This window comes from Pseudonaja textilis, chromosome 2 (genome assembly GCF_049901715.1).
Source record: "Pseudonaja textilis isolate UNSWEBS1 chromosome 2, rPseTex1.2, whole genome shotgun sequence".
Taxonomy (NCBI): domain Eukaryota; kingdom Metazoa; phylum Chordata; class Lepidosauria; order Squamata; family Elapidae; genus Pseudonaja; species Pseudonaja textilis.
This window is the reverse complement of record NC_141991.1, coordinates 1,433,285-1,452,755: the sequence shown is the minus strand read 5'-3', so window position 1 is coordinate 1,452,755 and position 19,471 is coordinate 1,433,285. Positions and strand designations below refer to the sequence as shown.

Genomic DNA, 19,471 nt, shown 5'->3' with positions numbered 1-19,471 from the left:
ATAAAGAGGGGGAAGGGGTCAATTTATTTTCCAAAGCACCTGAGGGCAGGACAAAAAACAATGAATGGAAATTTATCAAGGAGAGAAGCAACCTGGAATTAAGGAGCAATTTCCAAACAGGAAGAACAGTTAACCAGTGGAATAGCTTTGCCTTCAGACGTGGCTGCTTCATCACTGGAGGTTCTTAAGAAGAGACTGGACAGCCACTTACCCGAAATGGTATAGGTTCTCTTGCTTGAGCAAGGGATTGGGTCAGAAAACTACAAGGACCTTTTGACATCTGGGAAATTTATTTTATTTTTTTTTCATATCTACCTCTCTCTCTGTCTTCATGTAATACTTGATTGAAACATGCCAGAAGTGCATTTTCTCAATTTTTTAAAATTTACTTTTAGAAAGATGGGTACACTAACAGACAAAATGGTGCCCAAATCCTATGCGAGATTTAAAGCATCTACTTTGCCCACGAAACTCCTCACCTACCAGGAAAACAACAAGGAATCAAGCATTTTTTCCAAGCAAAAAAAAAAAAAATCACAGGCAGACAATTTTAATCCAGTGGAATAACATTTCGGGAGAGAACGAATATGCAGCAGCAGCAGCTCTCGTTTTCAGCCTCGTTGCTTCCTCTTCTGTTTCTATGCCGTGGAGGAGCCCAAAGGGCCCAACTTCCTCCTCAGTTCTCCTTCGACCTGCTCTCCATTCACCTCCCAGGAGCCCCTTCGACCCTGAGCAGGACTTCCACAGGTGTGTTGCATCATGAAAACTGATGAGGTCTTGTTTGTACGTGCAGCCCGAAACGATTGCCATCTTCCTCCCATTAACAGAATGAAATACGGGACAAAAAAAACCGAAGCGCCCACCCACATTGCTTCCAAACCCATCTAGACAGGAGATAATATTTATCCCTCTGCATTGTTGTAGGGCCTAAATCTCACTTAAGAGGGCAGAATTCCTCTGAGCTGCCTTCCAGGTTTCCAGAGGCGTGTTAAGATTCCACCATTGAATATCCCCAGGCAGCTTGATCAAAATCTTTGGAGGGCGCTAGTAGTTCTAAAGAATCCTGCGCTTTAGCAGTTGGTTCTCAATTCCACTCCCGGGCCCAGAAAAGAGCAGGCCTGGAGACCAGCCACTTTGCTTGTAGCTCTCAGCTTCTGGCTTGCTTGCCTGAGACACCTACCTCTTCCTACATCCAAATCACAGGAGGTCCTCAATGACCCACATGGTCCTGGAGAGATACCCTCATGTGGTCATATGTCACTTTTTATAAACTCATTTAAGGGTTAGGGTGAATTTTCTTCTAGCTTCCTGGCCGGTTCCACCTTGCTGGGTAGAAGAGGAGCCGCTGAATCCCAGACAATCCCTGCAATATGGGGTGGCCTGGAACTTAAAAGCCTTTTGCTCCTCCTTTTTAATGTCTTATGTGAAACCGCCCAAGGCGGCTATTCATTTTATGATACCCCATTAAATATCTCCATCCAGAGAGAGATGATGCTCTGGCAGTTCTGCCCAAAGTACCTGGCAATATGGAGTACTCATGTATTTTTGCCTCCTCCCGCCACTTCCTGTGTAGATGACATTTCACCTTTGACTCTGGACAGACTGGTACTTCCCTGGACTGAACCGGTGTACAATTAGGAGGTATTCCTGGATTCACGGCTCCTGCTTCAGGTGGCCATATCTGGGGGAGGGGCTGAGCAGATTCAACTAGTGTGACAATTGTGCCCCTTTTTTTCTGAACCAGGCTGCGTTGATCATGCCTTGGGTCACCTGTTTGGATCACTGCGGTGGACCACCCAGAAAATTCGAATGGTCCAGAATGCAGCAGCACACTCAGTAGTGAGAGTCCCTAGATCGCCTGTGTAACATCCTTGTGACGAGAGCTGCACTGGATTGTTTTCTTTACAGGTACAATTCAAGTTACTGGCCATCCCCTTTAAAGCCATTTCTTTATTACAGCAATATCATTTAGACACATAATACCACCACAGAATGCTTTATAGCAGTCTTGGTTTACAGATTCAGCATATAGCACCCAACAAACTGGGTCCTCATTTTACGGATCTCAGTAGGATGGAAGGCGGTCAACCTTAAGCCCCATCAGGATCAAATTGAAGGCTGTGGGCAGAGTCAGCCGGCAATACTGCATTCTTAAACACTGCGCCAATAGGGCACCTGTCATTATTCTCCCACCTTTATTATTTTCCCATCTACTTGTTGAGATGGGAAGGGCACGCTCCTTGTACATTCCTTTAAATTTCACTGACAGGGCTAGGAAATGAACATTTTTACGGCAGCTCCAGCCCTATGGGAACTATTTGCCATAAACAATTTAACAGATAACAGATAATCAGAGTTGGAAGGGACCTTATAGGTCATCTAGTCCAACCCCCTACCCAAGCAGAAGACCCAATTCCATTTCTGACAAATGGCAGTCCAATCTCTTCTTAGAAGTCTCAAGTGATAACGCTCCCACAACTTCTGAGGGCAAGCTGTTCCATTGGTTGATGGTTGTGGCTGTCAGAAAGTTTCTCCTTATTTCCAGGTTAAATCTCTCCTTGTTCAGTCTCCATCCGTTATTCCTTGTCTGGCCTACAGGCACTTTATAAAATAGCTTGACCTCTTCCTCTCTGTGGTAACCCCTCAAATATTGGAAGACTGCTATCATGTCTCTCCTGGTCCTTCACTAGACTAGCCATGCCCAGTTCCTGTAACCGTTCTTCATATGTTTCAGTCTCCAATCCCCTATCATCCTGGTCGCTCTACTCTGACCTTTTTCAAGAATCTCAACATCTTTTTTATAGTGTGGTGACCAAAATTGGATGCAATACTCTAGGTGTAGTCTTACTAAGGTTTTATGGAGTGGTATAAAGCCTTAGTAAGACACCTAGAGTACAGCACCCAGATCCATCCCATTTCATAGGAACTATTTCCAATAAAATTTGGCAGCCCTTTTTCCTCCTAAAGTTCTCCTGTTCGGTCCTGTTCTAAGAGGCGGTGCTCATCTGTTTCTTAACTGAGAGAATTTTGTTGCTGGGCAGGTTTCATTCGCTGGCCGACCACAGGCCTTCACCTGTCATCCCTGTGTGGAAGGTACTGCATTAGCCTGAGAAAGGGAGCTTAGAAAAGGCTTGGACATCCCAACACAGATCTCCTCCTCCTCCTCCATGTTTAATACTAAGACATGTTTGATTAAAAAGAGCTTGCAATGAGAAATCAGAAATGATATTCAAGATTCATCTACACACATCAAATAACACCTTGTGGAGCGTCTACTCTTTTGATAGGAATTTTGTGTGAAACACTGTCAGCAATCTTGGCATCAAAATGGTTTCTCCCATGTAACCTTACATGATTGAGGAGGCTAGTCCTACTACTGAAATCTTTCCTACAATCCGAACATTCTGTACAGTCTCGCTCCTATATGAGTCCTCTGGTGTATCACCAGCTTGGAATTCTGAATGAATATTTTCCCCACACTCCAGATACTCATATGGATTTTCTCTGCGGTGAGTTTTCTGGTGTTTCACCAGGTTGGAATTCTGGATAAAATGTTTTCCACAGTCTGGACACTCATATGGTTTGTTGCCTGTATGAGTTCTCTGGTGTACCACAAGTTTGGAAGTCTGAGTGAAACGTTTCCCACAGTCTGGGCACTCATATGGTTTGTTGCCTGTATGAGATGTCTGGTGTACCACTAGGTGAGAACTCCGACCAAAAGTTTTCCCACAATCAGGACACTTATATGGTTTCTCTCCTGTATGAGTTCTTTGGTGTTCCACCAGATAGGAATTTCGACTGAAATGTTTCCCACAGTGCAAACACTCATATGGTTTATCTCCTGTGTGAATGGTCTGGTGTTGCAACAGATTGAAATTCTTACTGAAACTTTTCCCACAATCTGGACACTCATACGGGTTCTCTCCTGAGTGAGTCCTCTGGTGTATAACCAATTCATAATTCTGAATGAAACTTTTCCCACACTCCAGACACTCATATGGTTTTTCTCCTGTGTGAGTCCTCTGGTGTATCACTAGGGCAGAATTCCAATTGAAACTTTTACCACAATCCAGACATTGATACGGTTTGTTACCTGTGTGAGTTCTCTGGTGTACCACCAGCTTAGAATTCCAAAAGAAACCTTTCCCACAATCAGGACACTTATATGGTTTCTCTCCTGTGTGAATTCTCTGGTGTTCCACCAAGTGGGAATTTCGACTGAAACTTTTCCCACAATCCAAGCACTCATATGGTTTATCTCTTGTGTGAATCCTCTGATGTGTCACCAGGTTGGAATTCTGAGTGAAACATTTCCCACAATCCCGACACTCATATGGTTTCTCTCCCGTGTGAGTCCTCTGGTGTATCACCAGGCTGGCATTCTGAGTGAAACTTTTTCCACAATACAGACACTCATATGGTTTCTCTCCCATGTGAGTTCTCTGGTGTCTCAACAGCTTGGAATTTTGAGTGAAACTTTTTCCACATTCTTCACACTCATATGGTTTCTCCCCCGTGTGAGTCCTCTGGTGTACCACCAGTTTGGAAGTCTGAGTGAAACATTTCCCACAGTCCGGACACTCATATGGTTTGTTGCCTGTATGAGTTCTCTGGTGCACCACTAGGTGAGAATTCCGACAGAAAGTTTTCCCACAATCATGACACTTATATGGTTTCTCTCCTCTATGAGTTCTTTGGTGTTCCATCAAGTAGGAATTTCGACTGAAATGTTTCCCACAGTCCAGACACTCATATGGTTTATCTCCTGTGTGAATGCTCTGGTGTTCCAATAGATTGAAATTCTTACTGAAACTTTTCCCACAATCCGGACACTCATACAGTTTTTCTCCCGTATGAGTCCTCTGGTGTATCACCAGGCTGGTATTCTGAATGAAACTTTGCCCACAATACAGACACTCATACGGTTTCTCTCCCGTGTGAGTCCTCTGGTGAGTCCTCAGCTCAGAATTCCATGTGAAACTTTTCCCACAATCAGAACATTCAAAGTGTTTCTCTCCAGTGTAAGTCCTCTTCTGTCTCACCACATTGGCGTGCATTGTAAATCTTTTTTCACATTGGGAGCACTGGTAGAGCTTCTCTCTAGTATGGGTCCTTCCATCAATCATGAGGAAGCTTTTCGGAGTAAAGCTTTTGCCGCATTCCAAACATTTCTATGACTTTTCATTTGGTCAATCCTCTTATGCATGATGATTATGCATTATGAGAGACGTGGTGGCTCAGTGGCTAAGACGCTGAGCTTGTCAATTTGAAAGGTCGGTAGTTCAGCGGTTTGAATCACTAGTGCCACGTAACAGAGTGAGCTCACGTTACTTATCACAGCTTCTGCCAACCTAGCAGTTTGAAAGGATGTAAAAATGCAAGTAGAAAAATAGGGACCACTTTGGTGGCAAGGTAACCATGTTCTGTGCACCTTCAGCATTTAGTTACGCTAGCCACATGACCTCAGAGACGTCTTTGGACAGCCCTGGCTCTTTGGTTTTGTAACAGAGATGAGCACTGCCCCCTAGAACCGGAAACGACTAGAATGTATGTGCAAGGGAAACATTTACCTTTACCTTATGCATAGTCAGCTGTGATCTACAATCTGTTTTTCCACCCACATTAAGCTGGTTTTTTTTTTTTTGCAACACAGATATTATTGGATTTTTGTGGAGACCAAAAAAAATTCTGATTCCTTACTTGGGGTTTCTTTGATTAAGGCATTATTTCCTTCCTCAAAAGCTTTAAATAATGCCTGTCCAATTTGGCTATCCAAGCGACCTTTTCCTTTCTACTGACTTCCAGGAATTTTCCACTTTTTCTTTAGTTGGAAATTGTCCTCCTTGCCTTCTCATATAATGTTTTCTTCAGGTCCATATGCTCTATATTTTCCAGCTCAAAAGTTTGTTCTTGTTATTCTCTCTCCTGTCTCTCATCTGGTGAGGAATGAAAAGGGGTTTTCGCTTTCCAGAGGAAGTAAAAAAATTGTTTGGTGGCTTGTTTTTCTTTTTAAAGCTGCTTCTCAGTTTCTGTTTTCCACAGTAATCGTCTTGGCATCTTCTTTGTCTGTAAAAATCATATCAATGAGTTAATTTCATTATTGTTGAAAAAATGGCTGCAGAACATGTGAAACAGGAAAACCATCCACATTTAACATGAAAAAACAAACACTAAAATCATAGTTTTTTAAGCTCTAACATTAATCACAATTCATTTGGCATATAGAAGAGTAGCAAGATCCAAGTTCAAATATTGAATCAATTATAATATTCTCTTTTTGGCTTGGATAGATCACACAAATATGCACGCCTATTCACACAGAAATTAAAACCTATGAATTTAAGTATGTAGGCAATCTAAGTGTATCAGTGCACAAAATGTCCCAAAAGTGCATTCACTGAAACTTTTAATTTAAATCTGCAAAAGTGGGGACAATAACAGATGAAGTGGTGTCCAAATGCTATGCAAGATTTAAAGCATCCGCATTGCCCATGAAACTGATAGGCACTTAGTAAGAAATATAAAAAACATATAAATCTCCCATTTCCCAGCAGAAAATCAAATACTTTACATCCTGCAGCCCCCGAGGAATAAAATTTGGGAAGGAAAAGCATACGCAGCAGAAGCCCATATCTTTCCATTCTTTTCCCTTCCCTGCTTCCCCGCCGTGGAGGAACCCAAAGGGCCGGACTTGCTCCCGGATTCTCCTCCGACCTGCCCTTCACTCACCTCCCAGGAGCTGCTTCGACTCTCGAAACAACGCAAAAGGGTCTACCGACGCCATCAGCCTCCCGTGGCCGAGCCGGAAGAGGAAGTTCCTCTTTCGCCTCCTCTCCTCCACATCCTTTCTAGGAATACGGCCCTAGGGCGAATCAATAAACGAACTCTCAAGGAATATAGTACTCTATCGTATCAACCCGTTCAAGCCCAACCTTTGCTCCTTCCCTAGATAGTATACCTCTGCCGCCCCTGAACTGGCCGCGAATAGACCGCCATTTAGTGACATGCCGAATGGCGGGAGGGCGTGCTCGTTCTACCTTAAGGCGTTTAAAGATTACGGGGCGTGCATAAGTGCACCAAAGCGTGCCTACCGTCCCTGTCCTATTGTTTCTTTTATATTCGTATCCATTTCATGTATTTTTAACCATGTTTATACTTATACCTGTTATCTAATAATTGTTTGACTAAATAATAAACAAACAAACACACAAACAAACAAACAAATAAATAAAAATGTTCATTACTGGAAGTAATTACTAGAAGTAAACTGGAAGCCTCCTATCTGAAATCGTAAAGGGTTTCCTGCTTCAGCAGCGGGTTGGTGTAGATGACCTCCAAGATCCCTTCCAGCTCTGATCTGATTGATATACACAGGCAGAAATAAACACCAATACACACGGAAATACACACCTATGAATGTCTGTATGTAGAAAATCTGTGTATTTCCGTCAGTGGGATAGATAGCACTATCACCAGATGGATTCGCAACTGGCTGACAAACCGTTCTCAATGTGTAATAGGTCTAAGACTACATGGAGGGAAGTAAGCAATTGGGTGCTACAAGGTTCATTCTTAGGCCCAGTACTCTTCAATATCTTCATTAACGACTTAGCTGAGGGAATAGAAGGGGAATTTACCAAATTTGAAGATGATGCTAAACTGTCAGGAATAACTAACACCCAAGAAGATAGGCTCAAAATCTTGACAGACTTGAACATTGGGCCCTATCTACCAGAATGAAATTCAGTGTAGAGAAAAGTAAAATCCTACACTTAGGTAAGAAAAAAACAAAAGTACACATATAGACTGGGTGAAACCAGGCTTAATAGCAAATATTGTGATGGGGTCTTGGAGGACAACCAGCTAAATATGAGTCATCAATGTGCAGCAGCAGCCAAAAAAGCTAATGCAATCCTAAATTGCATTAACAGAGGCATACAATTGAGATCAAGTGAGGTACTAACACCATTTTATTTTGATTTGTCAATCACTTACAAAATAATAGGTATAAATATAAACATGAGTAAAAATACAGAAAATAGGTACAATTAAAAGGGGACAATAGGACAGGGACGGGAGGCATGAATGGTGCACTTATGCACGTCCCTTACAGACCTCTTAGGAATGGGGTGAGGTCAATAGTGGATAGTTTGAGGTTAAAGGAGTGGGGGCTAGAGGATGCAACAACAGAGTCAGGTAGTGCATTCCAGGCATTGACCACTCTGTTGCAGAAGTCGTACTTTCTGCAGTCAAGTTTGGAGCTGTTAATTGTTGCGGTTGAAACTGAAGTAGTCATTGACTGGTAGGACATTGTAGAAGATAATTTTGTGTACTACGCTGAAGTCCAACCATAGGTGGCGTAGTTCAAGATTGTCCAAGCCCAAAATTTCAAGTCTGGTGACATAAAGTATTCTGTTGCGAGGAGGAGTATAGTATTCTTCTCATGAAATACTTCTGGACTCGCTCAATTGTATTAATGTCTGATATACAAATGCGGATTCCAGACAGATGAGTTGTATTTGTATATTGGTCTAGCAAAGATTTTGTATGCCCTAGTTAGCAATTCACTATTTCCAGAGGAGAAGCTTCATAAGATTAGATTTACAACTCTTAATGCCTTTTTGGCAATGCTGTTACAGTGAGCTCTGGCGCTTAGGTCATTAGATATGAATACTCCTAGGTCTTTGACTGAGTGAGGGTCATCAATGAGGTTATATCCACCTAGTTTGTATTTGGTGTGCTGATTTTTTTTTGCCAATGTGTAGGACAGAGCATTTGTTGGTTGAGATTTGGAGTTGCCAGTTGTTTGACCATTCAGACACATAATCAAGGTCGCTTTGAAGAGCAGTAGCATTGTCGGTGGTGTTGAATAGTTCTACATCATCTGGGAAGAGGACGCAGTTGCTTATAAGGTGATTGCAAAGGTCATTTATATATAAAGAGTGTGGGTCCTAGAACGCTGTCTTGGGGGACACCGCTGTTAACAGGAGCAGGATTTGATAAAGTGCTCCCTATTTTTACTATTTTTTGCTGTTTGACAGGAATGCAGTAATCCACTTATGAAGGGATCTGGAAATGCCGTAAGAGTTTAGTTTTAACAGTAGTTTGTTATGTACCACTGAATCAAAGGCTTTGCAGAAGTCTATGTAAATTTATAAATCCTGAGTAAGATCACACACCTAGAGTGCTGCATCCAGTTTTGATCACCACACTATAAAAAAGATGTTGAGACTTTAGAAAAAGAATGCAGAGAAGAGCAACCAGGATGATTAGGGGACTGGAAACTAAAACATATGAAGAACGGTTACAGGAACTGGGCATAGCTAGTCTAGTGAAGAGAAGAGCCAGGGGAGACATGAAAGCAGTCTTCCAGTATTTGAGGGGCTGCCACAGAGAGGAGTGGGATAAGCGATAATGACAAGGAATAATGGATGGAAACTTAACAAGGAGAGATTCAACCTGGAAATAAGGGGAAACTTTCTGACAATGAGAACAATCAACCAATGGAACAGCTTTGCCTTCAGACGTTGTGGGAGCATCATCACTTGAGACTTTCAGGAAGAGATTGGACTGCCACTTGTCAAAAATGATGTAGGATCTCCTGCTTGTGGGTGGAGGGGGTTGGACCTACAAAGTCCCTTCCAACTCTGAGTATGTTATGAGTAGGTTTAGTGGCCCTTTCTCGCAAACGAAGTTTCGGGCTCAGCTCCAGGGACATGAAAGGAATCTGAAAGAAAAAGTTTGGGATGGAGCCTCACGGAGAAAAGCTACCGATGAGCTCGATGGGAGTTGGATAGGACTTTCTGGCACTTAAAGAAGCCCGGAATCAATGAGAACATCTTCAAACGCCTTAAAGGTGTTTTTTCCGCCTTTATGTCGCTAGATGGCGATCTATAGAGCGGCAACACTCGGTAAAACGGCGACTGAGCTGTTCTAGGACAGGGGTCTCCAACCTTGGCAACTTTTTAAGACTAGTGGACTTCAACTCCCAGAATTCCTGGAAAGTTGGAGACCCTGTTCGGCAGAAGTTGAGATTGAACGGGTTGAAATGATAGAGTAGTGGATTGCTGGAAAGGTTGTAAAGGAGAGGACGCGAAAGGCAGAGGAATTTCCACTTCCGGCTCAGCCACGGGAGGTTAATGGCGTCGGCGGAGCCTCTTGTGCTGCTTGGAGGGTCGAAGCGGTTCCTGGGAGGTGAGTGGAGGGCAGGTCGGAGGAGAAGCCGGGAGCAGGTCCGGCCCTTTGGGTTCCTCCACGGCGGGGAAGCGGGAGAGGAAGCAACGAGGGTGAAACATGTGGGGCTGCTGCTGCTGCTGCATATTCTTACCCTCCCGGAATTTTATTCCTCTGGGGCTGCACGACTTAAAACTGCCACCTGTGATTAATTTTCTGCTGGGAGATTTAAATAAATCTTTATTAGTTTTTTATGTTTCTTACTAAGTGCTCATCAGTTTCATGGGCTGTGCGGATGCTTTAAATCTTGCATAGCACTTGGGCACCATTTCAATCTGTTATTGTCCCCACTTTTGCAGATTTAAATTAAAAGTTTCAATGAATGCACTTTTGGAACATTTTGTGCACTGATACACTTAGATTGCCTACATACTTAAATTCATAGGTTTTTATTTCTGTGTGAATAGGCGTGCATATTTGCGTGATCTATCCAAGCCAAAAAGAGAATATAATTGATTCAATATTTGAACTTGGATCTTGCTACTCTTCTATATGCCAAATGAATCATAATTTTAGAGCTTAAACTATGATTTTAGTGTTTGTTTTTTTCATGTTAAATCCAGGTGGTTTTCCTGTTTCACCTGTTCTGCAGCCATTTTTTTGACAATAATGAAATTAACTCATTGATATGATTCTTACAGACAAAGAAGATGCCAAGACGATTACTGTGGAAAACAGAAACTGAGAAGCAGCTTTAAAAAGGATAACAAGTCATCAAACATTTTTTTTACTTCCTCTGGATAGTGAAAACCACTTTTTATTCCTCACCAGATGAGAGACAAGGGAGAGAATAACAAGAACAAACTTTTGAGCTGGAAAAAATAGAGTATATGGACTTGAAGTAAACTTTACACGAGAAGGCAAGGAAGATAATTTCCAACTAAAGAAAAAGTGGGAAATTCCTAGAAGTCATAGAAGAGAAAAGGTCACTTAGATAGCCAAATTGGACAGGCATTATTTAAAGCCTTTGAGGAAGGAAATAATGGCTTCAATCAAAGAAATTCCAAGTAAGAGATCAGAAATATTTTTGGTCTCCACAAAAATCCAATAATATCAGTGTTGGAAAAACAACACAGTCAGCTTAATGTGGGGAAAAAACAGACTGTAGATCACAGCTGACTATGCATAAGAGGATCCACCAAATGAAAAGCCATAGAAATGTTTGGAATGCGGCAAAAGCTTTACTCTGAAAAGCTTCCTCATGATTGATAGAAGGACCCATACTAGAGAGAAGCTCTACTAGTGCTCCCAATGTGACAGAAGCTTTACAATGCACACCAATGTAGTGAGACAGAAGGGGACTTGCACTGGAGAGAAACATTTTGAATGTCCTGATTGTGGAAAAAGTTTCACATGGAATTCTGCGCTGGTGAAACACAAGAGGACTCACACGGGAGAGAAACCATATGAGTGCCCAGATTGTGGGAAAAGTTTCAGTCAGAATTCCAATCTGGCGAGACATCGGAGGACTCACACAGGAGAAAAACCATATGAGTGTTCGGATTGTGGAAAAAGTTTCCTGGATATTTCCAACCTGATAAAACATCAGAGGACTCACACAGGAGAAAAACCATACGAGTGTCTATATTGTGGGAAATGTTTCTGTCAGAATTCCCACCTGGTGGAACATCAGAGAACTCACACAGGAGAAAAACCGTATGAGTGCCCTGATTGTAGGAAATGTTTCAGGTTGAATTCCCACCTGATAGAACACCAGAGGACTCACACAGGGGAGAAACCATATAAATGTGTAGATTGTGGGAAAAGTTTCTATCGGAATTCTCACCTGGTGGTACATCAGAGAACTCATACTGGAGACAAGCAGTATCAGTGTCTGGATTGTGGAAAAAAATTCAGTCGGAAGTCTGGCCTGGTTTTACACCAGATGACTCATACAGGAGAAAAATTACATGAGTGTCTGTTTTGTGGGAAAAGTTTCATTCAGAATTATGAATTGGTTATACACCAGAGGACTCACACAGGAGAAAAACCATATGAATGTGTTGAATGTGGGAAACGTTTCTGTCGGAAATCCAGTTTGGTGATACACTGGAGGACTCACACAGGAGAGAAACTGTATGAGTGTCCAGATTGTGGGAAAAGTTTCATTCAGAATGCCAAGCTGGTGATGCACCAGAGAACTCACACAGGAGAAAAACCATATCAATGTCCAGATTGTGGCAAAAATTTCAGTCAGAATTCTTACCTGGTGAAACACCAGAGGACTCATACTGGAGAAAAACCGTATGAGTGTCTTGAATGTGGGAAAAATTTCAGTTGGAATTCCAGTTTGGTGATACATGAGAGAACTCACACAGGAGAGAAACCATATGAATGTCCTGATTGTGGGAAAGATTTCAGTACTAGATCTAGCCTTATAAATCATGTAAGGTTACACATAGGGGAGTAATCATTCAAATACCCAGATTGCAGACTCTGTTTCGTACAAAATTCCTCCCTTATCACACACAAGCAATTCCACCTGAGGCAAAATTTAATTTGTTTGGAGAAATATTGAATTTTGTTTTTCTCTCATTGAAAACCCAGTTGAACAATTAACTAATTTCTTGGATGACTCCTTTTAATAAAACATGTTTTAGTATCAAACATGAGAGTGGAATAGAATAGAGTTAACAGAGTTGGAAGGGATCTTGTATGTCATCTAGTCCAATCCACTGCTCAAGCATATTATCCTATACAATTTCTGACATGGCAGTCAGGTCTCTTCTTGAAAGCTGTAGTGATGAAGCACTCACAACTGAAGGCAAGCTATTCCGTTGATTGATGGTTCTCACTGTGAGAAAGTTTCTCCTTATTTCCAGGTTGAATCTCTCCTTGTTCAGTTTCCATCCATTATTCCTTGTCTGGCCTTCAGGTGCTTCAGAAAATAGCTCGATCCCCTCCTCCTCTCTGTGGCAGCCCCTCAAATATTGGAAGACTGCTATCATGTCACCCCTGGTCCTTCTCTATACTAGCCATGTCCAGTTTTTCTAACCAATCTTTGTATGTTTTAGCCTGTAGGCCTTTAATTCAATTTGAGTTTTCTTTTTCTTTCTTTGTTCTTCCTTTCTCTTTCCTTTCTCTAACTTGATCTGACCTTCCTTTCTCTGGCCCAGTGAGGTCGTTCCTTATCAGGGAGTCAAGAGGAACTGTTATGCTCGGCCAGAGTAAATGTGATGCCCTGAGTTATTTCTACATATAATAAAGGGGGATATATATTTGGTTTTTTTTTACTTAGCATGAAAATTCGTATGACAGCCCCACTAATGATAACTCCACATGGTTTACAGTAATAAAACCTTAATACAGAAACCAATAACTCCCCTATATTACAAAATGCAAAACCTCTGCATTTAACGTTTATTTGCAAATACAGGGCACTTAGAGCAAAGTTGATGGCATTCGGGTAGTCTGGGAATTCAAAAAACGTGATTCTTCCCTTTGTTCAAATTAGAAGTTAGCCAGGCCTCCTGGTTTTTACTAATGTTCGTGCCTGGTGCCATTCTTGCTCAAATCTGGTTATCTTTCTCTATGCAAGGAGTTAGATTGGAGAAGTTCACCGCAGGATTTGCGACCTATAAATTTGATACTTAAATAAATGCATAGACCTTCAGTGGCTCAAGCAATCTGCAAATGAGTAGCTTCAGCAGAGCCATTTTCCAGATTGATCTTTTTTCCTCTGATTTATTTAAGATATTTATGTAGGCATTCATGTTATAACATACTCAGGTTGGCTCCCAATCAATAATTAACTTAAAGACAGTATTAAAACTAAATGCATAAAAACAAAAGCCTGGCCCCAAATCAAACTTTTGATATGCAGGCGCCTCATCTTATCACAGTGCTAAGTGGAAAAGCTAGAACTTCTTTACAGAAGATCAGGAGGATAAATGCCCGCCAAACCTCAGGGGGAAGGGTGTCTGATAGGACAGAGCTGCAACAGAAAACACTCACTTCCTAGCTCCTTTCAGACGGTAATATTTAAGGCAAGGGGGCTAGGAATGTGCCCACCTTATCTGACTTGGTAGAACCAATAGATGGGAGAATCATAAAAGGCGGGAAACTAGTGACGTGACCTGGTGGCTCAGTAGTTAGAATGTAATATTGCCAGCCAACTCTTCCCATTGCCTGGAGTTCGATACTGATAGGGCTCAAGGTTGACTCAGCTTTCCATCTCTCTGAGATCAGTAGAATGAGGACCCAGATTGTTTGGGACAATAATCTGATACTACAAACCGAGAGAGCTATAAAGCACTGTGGGGGGGTATATAGTGCTAGTGCTATTGTTATAATAAAGAAATAGCTTTAAAGGTGATGACCAGCATCTTCAATTGCACCTTAAAAAACAAATCCAGTGCAGCTCGTGTGAGAAATATGTTACATGGGCAACCTAGGGGCCCTTGTGTGGGCTGCTGCTTTTGGACCAGATGAGGTTTCTGGTTGGTCCGGGCCAGTAAGCCAAAACGAGGTGAGCGAGGCATTAATGGCCTGTGTGCAAGGCCTCTCACTCTCTGAAGTTTGATCACATGACCAACTGGGCATGCCGCAAGGTGAAACATGGCCACGTCACCTTTTTCAATGTTCTTGTAACTTCAAATGGTCACTGATTGAAATGTTGTCAATCAAGGACTGACTACCTGTGCATAATTGGGTATCATAGGATGGGTGGCCTCCCCTAGCAGTTTCATGTAGACGTTGAAAAGCAGGAGCAAATGCCTTGAGACCCGGGGCACCCCAATTTCAGGGGCCAGAACTCGGTTCCTCTTCTACACATACCAATTGAAAGTAGAAACAGAACCACCACAATAAATTGCCTCCCGTTTCCAGTCCCCAAAGCCGGTCCGGAAGGATAGCAAATCGATGGGGTTGAGATCTCGGGAAGACATAATAGTTGTGACCCATCTATCCCAAGCCTTCCAAAAGTCCACGAGAATTGCAACCAATGGCATTTTGGTGTTGGGCCCCGGCCTGAACCCAGACTGAAAAGGGCCCAGGTGTCTTTGCTCCTGCCCAGCCCTTTCTCTGGGTGGCAGAGTCATCCTTCATGCAAGCAGAGGGCGAGTTGAAGTCCCAGGCTGCCAACCTTCCACTGCCCTCTTCAGCTGCACTTACCAAAAGATCTGAATCTGCAGCAAAGCCTTGAGCTGCTCTGCTAAGGAAAACCTCTTGTGATTTTATTATGCATAGCAAACCGCTGTTGGAGGTATTAAGCCTGCCAGGATGCCAGCTGTCCAGAAGGGGGGAAATGACTCTTCCAGCCCCCTCCTGGGCTTGTAAAAAAAAAAAGGGTATTTCTTGTGTTGTGACAGGAATTGGTGCCAGGATTTCCTTTACTATACAACGGTCATAAAAAGTGACATCGCGGGACCACATTCTTAGGGCAATCCTGGCAGTTCCAGTTGTCATTGTCCCAGGCAAATAGGCCAACAGGTGAGAGTTTAGTTTATTGTCATTGCACCTCCTACAACGAAATCAAATACCATCTTTGTGGGAACTATGATTCTTCGTTCTTTGTGTACGTGCTAGGACAATGGAGCCTTCTGGTAGTTGGCTGGAACATGGAGCAAGGAGCAAAGACAAATTGTTGCCATTTCTTAACCAGAACTGTAGCAAACTTAAACTCTGCAGCCTTGTGTGCTTTATGTGAATGATCAGTGCATGTTGTGTGATGTAATGCATTTGTGATAGGACATTAACAAAATTGCTATGTTAACAAAGATTGCTTCTAATAAAAGAGGGTTTCTGAGTTCTCTCTGAGCTCTCATCCCAAGACAACTTTGCGTAGTGTCTTCTTTTCATGAGACACCACCACAACTGGTGACCCCGACGTGATCCACTCAAAAGAGATACGTCTTTGGCACATCCATTCTCATCGTCTGGAATAGACTTGGTGCACCCCATCCGCTTGAATCGCTGGCAACAACGGATCCCTCGTGAGTATGAGTGGTAGATTCTCTAAGGAGCAGGCAGCTCACATTCCGGAAATCAGAGAATTGACCAAACGAAAATTTTTTACCTTTAAAAAGGGGGGCTCCCTTCATGTCCCCCTCCCAAAAACCTCTATTGAGGAACTCCTAGAATACATTTGGCAACACTGCCCTTCTTATCCGGCTAAAGGCAGCATCAAAAATACAGTATGGAAGGAGATTGGAAAATACCTTCATGCAAGTCCTAGGGCCCTTCGACTATATTAATTGCTTGGAGGGTGGTTTTTGAGGCTCTCTCCTCTCTAGATCAACCCCTACTTGGCCCCCTTTCTGGACCCCATCCCTATGTGAAACCTGCTGTACAACTCTTGCCCCCTGCTGTGGCGCCTGTGTCTCTTAAACCGATGCCCCCGGAGGCAAATGAGGTTGGTAAACCACCACCCCCTTCTCCTTAACCCCCCCTCACCCAATTTCCAAAGGAGTTAAGATTCCAGCATTGAATATTCCCAGGCAGCTTGTGAAAAACATTTGGAGGGTGCTAGTTTGTAGAAAGCTGATCTAAAAAGTCCCGGGCTTTAATAGTTGCCTCTCAATTCCTCTCCCAGGCCCAGAAAGGAACGGGCCTGGAGGCCACCCACTTGCCCATAGCTCCCACCTGCTGCCCTGGGATTCCGACCTCTTCCCACATCAGTGTCAACACAAGGGCCTCACTTAATGACCCACGGGGTGGTGGAATTGCAATGGCAAGTGGAACTGCCAGAACTGCCCTCACTTAGCAATGCGGTCACCTGATGTCACTTTTTAGAGCCTCATTTCATAACAATGGAATTTCTGGCATCAATTCCTGTCACAACCCAAGAAATATCCCTATTTCTTTTCCAAGCTAAGGAGGGGGCTGGAAGAGTAATTTCCTTCCTTCTGGACAGTTGGAATCTGGCCTGCTTTTGTCCCCTCAACAATAGTTTTCTATGCATAATAAAATCGTGAGAGGTTTTCCTGGCAGAGCAGTTCAAGGCATTGCTGCAGATTAAGGTCTTTTGTGAAGTGCAGCTGAAGAGGGCAATGAAAGGTTGGCAGCCTGGGACTTCAACTCGCCCTCTGCTTGCGGCTCTGACTTTGCCACCTGGAGAAAGGGCTGTGCAGGAGGAAAGACACCTGGGCCCTCCTCAGTCTGGCTTCAGGCCGGGGCACATCACCCAAATGGCATTTGTTGCAATTCTTATGGACTTTTGGAGGGTTTGAGATAGACAGGATACAATTACGTCCCTTCTTGCTCTTTCATCAGGTTTCAATAACAATCAACACGATATCCTTCTGGATAGGTTTGGTGGACTTTCTTACAGAGGTTCTACTTCTGCCTCCATGACCAGTTCCAGGGTGGGTAGAAGTGGCCAAGTTTGGGCCCTCGAATTAGGGATGCCCTCGGGATGAAGCCTGTTCCTGTTGCTTTTTAACATCTACATGGAACGGCCAAGGAGGCCATCCAGCCTAGGATACCGAATGATGAAGAGGTAGTCTACGCCCTCTAACATTTCATTTAGCAACCATGTGAGGTTACAACAGCACGGAAAAAATTGACTTGTGACCATTTTATCATAACCATTGCAGCATCCCCACTGTCACAGGATTCAAATTCAGAAATGTGGCAATTGGGTCAATTTGTGACAGTTGCGGTGTCATGCAATCAGGTTTGGCGTCCTCCTGGACTCATGGCTCCTGCTTGAGAAGATCTTGACCAGGGAAGGGGCTTTGCACAGATTCATCTGGTGCACCAATTGCGCTCTTTCCCGGACTAGGGCGGACCTGCCCATACTAGCCAAACTCTTGCCTTGATCACTTCCTGTTTGGATTACTACCCTGGGCCATCCAGAAACTTCAACTGGCACAAAACGCAGCACCGCACAGATTCTCCATGGCTGTGCCTAGATCAGGGGTTGCCAAACTTTTGGTACTCAGGGACCACCAAACTCATAATTTTAAATCCCGCAGACCAGAGATTCTGGGAAATTCCTAAAAAAAGTCTGCAGGAAAATCCCCCCCCCAATTTTCCTACCGATCGATCATTCTTTATTTGGGATCGCAGGATACCGTCTCCAGCTCCATTCTCAGCGGGAGAGAGAGAGAGAGACTTTTGGCTTCATGCAAGGAAAGCAGCAGAAGCAGAAGTCGTCTTTCTTTCTCTCCCTCGAACTCTGGCAGAAATGAGTCTTTGCCAGCACAGCCTCTTGAAGCAGGATGCCTTGCAGACTCATTTCTGGCGGAGTTTGGGAGAGAAAGATTCTGCTGCTTTCTTTGCGCGCAGCCAAAAGTAGAAGCAGAAAGAAACTGCCTGGTGGCCAGACAAGGTGCGTAGGATGAACGGGGCAAGTTCCCCCCTTCCGCCCTTTCCCCCCTCCCCTCACTACCTTGTGTTGTTCGCAATGCAAGCGACACAATCCTTTTGTTCCCACAGGCCGTGTGAGCAGCGCAGTCTTCTATTCCCGCACAACCTGGATTAATTGCTTTGGGGGGTGCTTTGGGGGTGACATTTCTCCACGGACCACCAAAATTTCCTCGTTGACCACCAGTGGTCCCTGGCCCATTGGTTAGTGACCACTGGACTAGATTACCTGTGTAACATCTTTATAGCGGAGCTGCACTGAGTTCATTTCTTTAAGGTGCAATTCAACATACTGCTCACCCTTTTTAAAGCTATTTCTTTATTTTAGCAAAATAGGTTTTAGACCAGTGGTCACCAACCACCACTGGTGGGCCACGAAATAAATTTGCTCGGCCGTAGAGAAATCTCACTCCCCAGAACACCCCGCAAAGCAATCCAGGCTGCACAGAAACACAAGGCTGCGCTGCCCACATGGCCTGTGGGAACCCTCCCCTCTCACTCACTCCTACCCAGCAAACTTCCTGGCTAGACTGCTATTTTTCCTTTTTCCGACCATCAGCTGTTCTCTTCTGCTGGGAGATTTAGATTAGCTAGGAAGCAGGAAATGGTTGGATTTCTTGCTTTCTAGCTAGTCTTTAGATCTTTGGCGCTACTTTTAAGCAAAGCCGAACCTCCCTTAGGACTGAAGGTTCTATTATTCAGTGCACTCACAGCCAGCAAATTTTATGTGACAGACTGAGCTAGAAGATGGCAAGTAGATCAGTGAATGAATCTGTCAGAAACTCAATCCGCCTGCTTGCTTTGCCTGATTTTGGGTAAAAGTTGCTTTTTTATATAAAAAATTCAATATTTATATAAATGTTTATAATATTTACATACAAGCCATGCCCAGCCAGTCACCTGACCACCAAGCCACACCCACAAATAGGCC

The 19,471-nt window shown here is 43.4% G+C and overlaps 6 protein-coding genes across 11 annotated transcripts in view; 5 read left to right on the top strand and 1 right to left on the bottom strand.

Moving 5' to 3' along the window:
* The window catches only part of LOC113451456 (uncharacterized), a 47,496-nt gene extending 33,947 nt beyond the window's left edge, over window positions 1-13,549 (top strand). For 2 of the 4 annotated variants that reach the window (XM_087928371.1, XM_087928372.1), the window contains exon 2: window positions 10,875-13,549. In XM_087928371.1, the coding sequence (XP_087784497.1) occupies window positions 11,504-12,643 (1,140 nt within the window). In that variant the 5' untranslated portion in view covers window positions 10,875-11,503 and the 3' untranslated portion in view covers window positions 12,644-13,549. Of the gene's footprint in view, window positions 1-10,119; window positions 10,233-10,874 lie in introns of those variants that run through there. The other 2 variants (XM_026722844.2, XM_087928373.1) reach the window with 2 other exon arrangements.
* The window catches only part of LOC113451459 (uncharacterized), a 126,837-nt gene that overhangs the window by 34,008 nt on the left and 73,358 nt on the right, over window positions 1-19,471 (top strand). The window lies entirely within an intron of this gene.
* Window positions 1,931-6,831, bottom strand: LOC113451453 (uncharacterized). The gene is given in 3 exon segments (XM_026722839.2): window positions 1,931-3,475; window positions 3,477-6,066; window positions 6,730-6,831. Coding segments are annotated over 2 exon segments (1,737 nt in total). The 5' UTR covers window positions 5,127-6,066; window positions 6,730-6,831; the 3' UTR covers window positions 1,931-3,388.
* LOC113451462 (uncharacterized) overlaps window positions 10,112-19,471 on the top strand; it is a 106,587-nt gene continuing 97,227 nt past the window's right edge. The window contains exon 1 of the mRNA XM_087928241.1: window positions 10,112-10,194. The gene's annotated coding sequence lies outside the window, so the exon portion shown is untranslated. The remainder of the gene's footprint in view (window positions 10,195-19,471) is intronic.
* LOC113451460 (uncharacterized) overlaps window positions 10,125-19,471 on the top strand; it is a 56,045-nt gene continuing 46,698 nt past the window's right edge. The window contains exon 1 of the mRNA XM_087922952.1: window positions 10,125-10,194. The gene's annotated coding sequence lies outside the window, so the exon portion shown is untranslated. The remainder of the gene's footprint in view (window positions 10,195-19,471) is intronic.
* Window positions 10,127-19,471, top strand: part of LOC113453925 (uncharacterized) — a 125,128-nt gene continuing 115,783 nt past the window's right edge. Inside the window, exon 1 of the mRNA XM_087927923.1 lies at window positions 10,127-10,194. The gene's annotated coding sequence lies outside the window, so the exon portion shown is untranslated. The remainder of the gene's footprint in view (window positions 10,195-19,471) is intronic.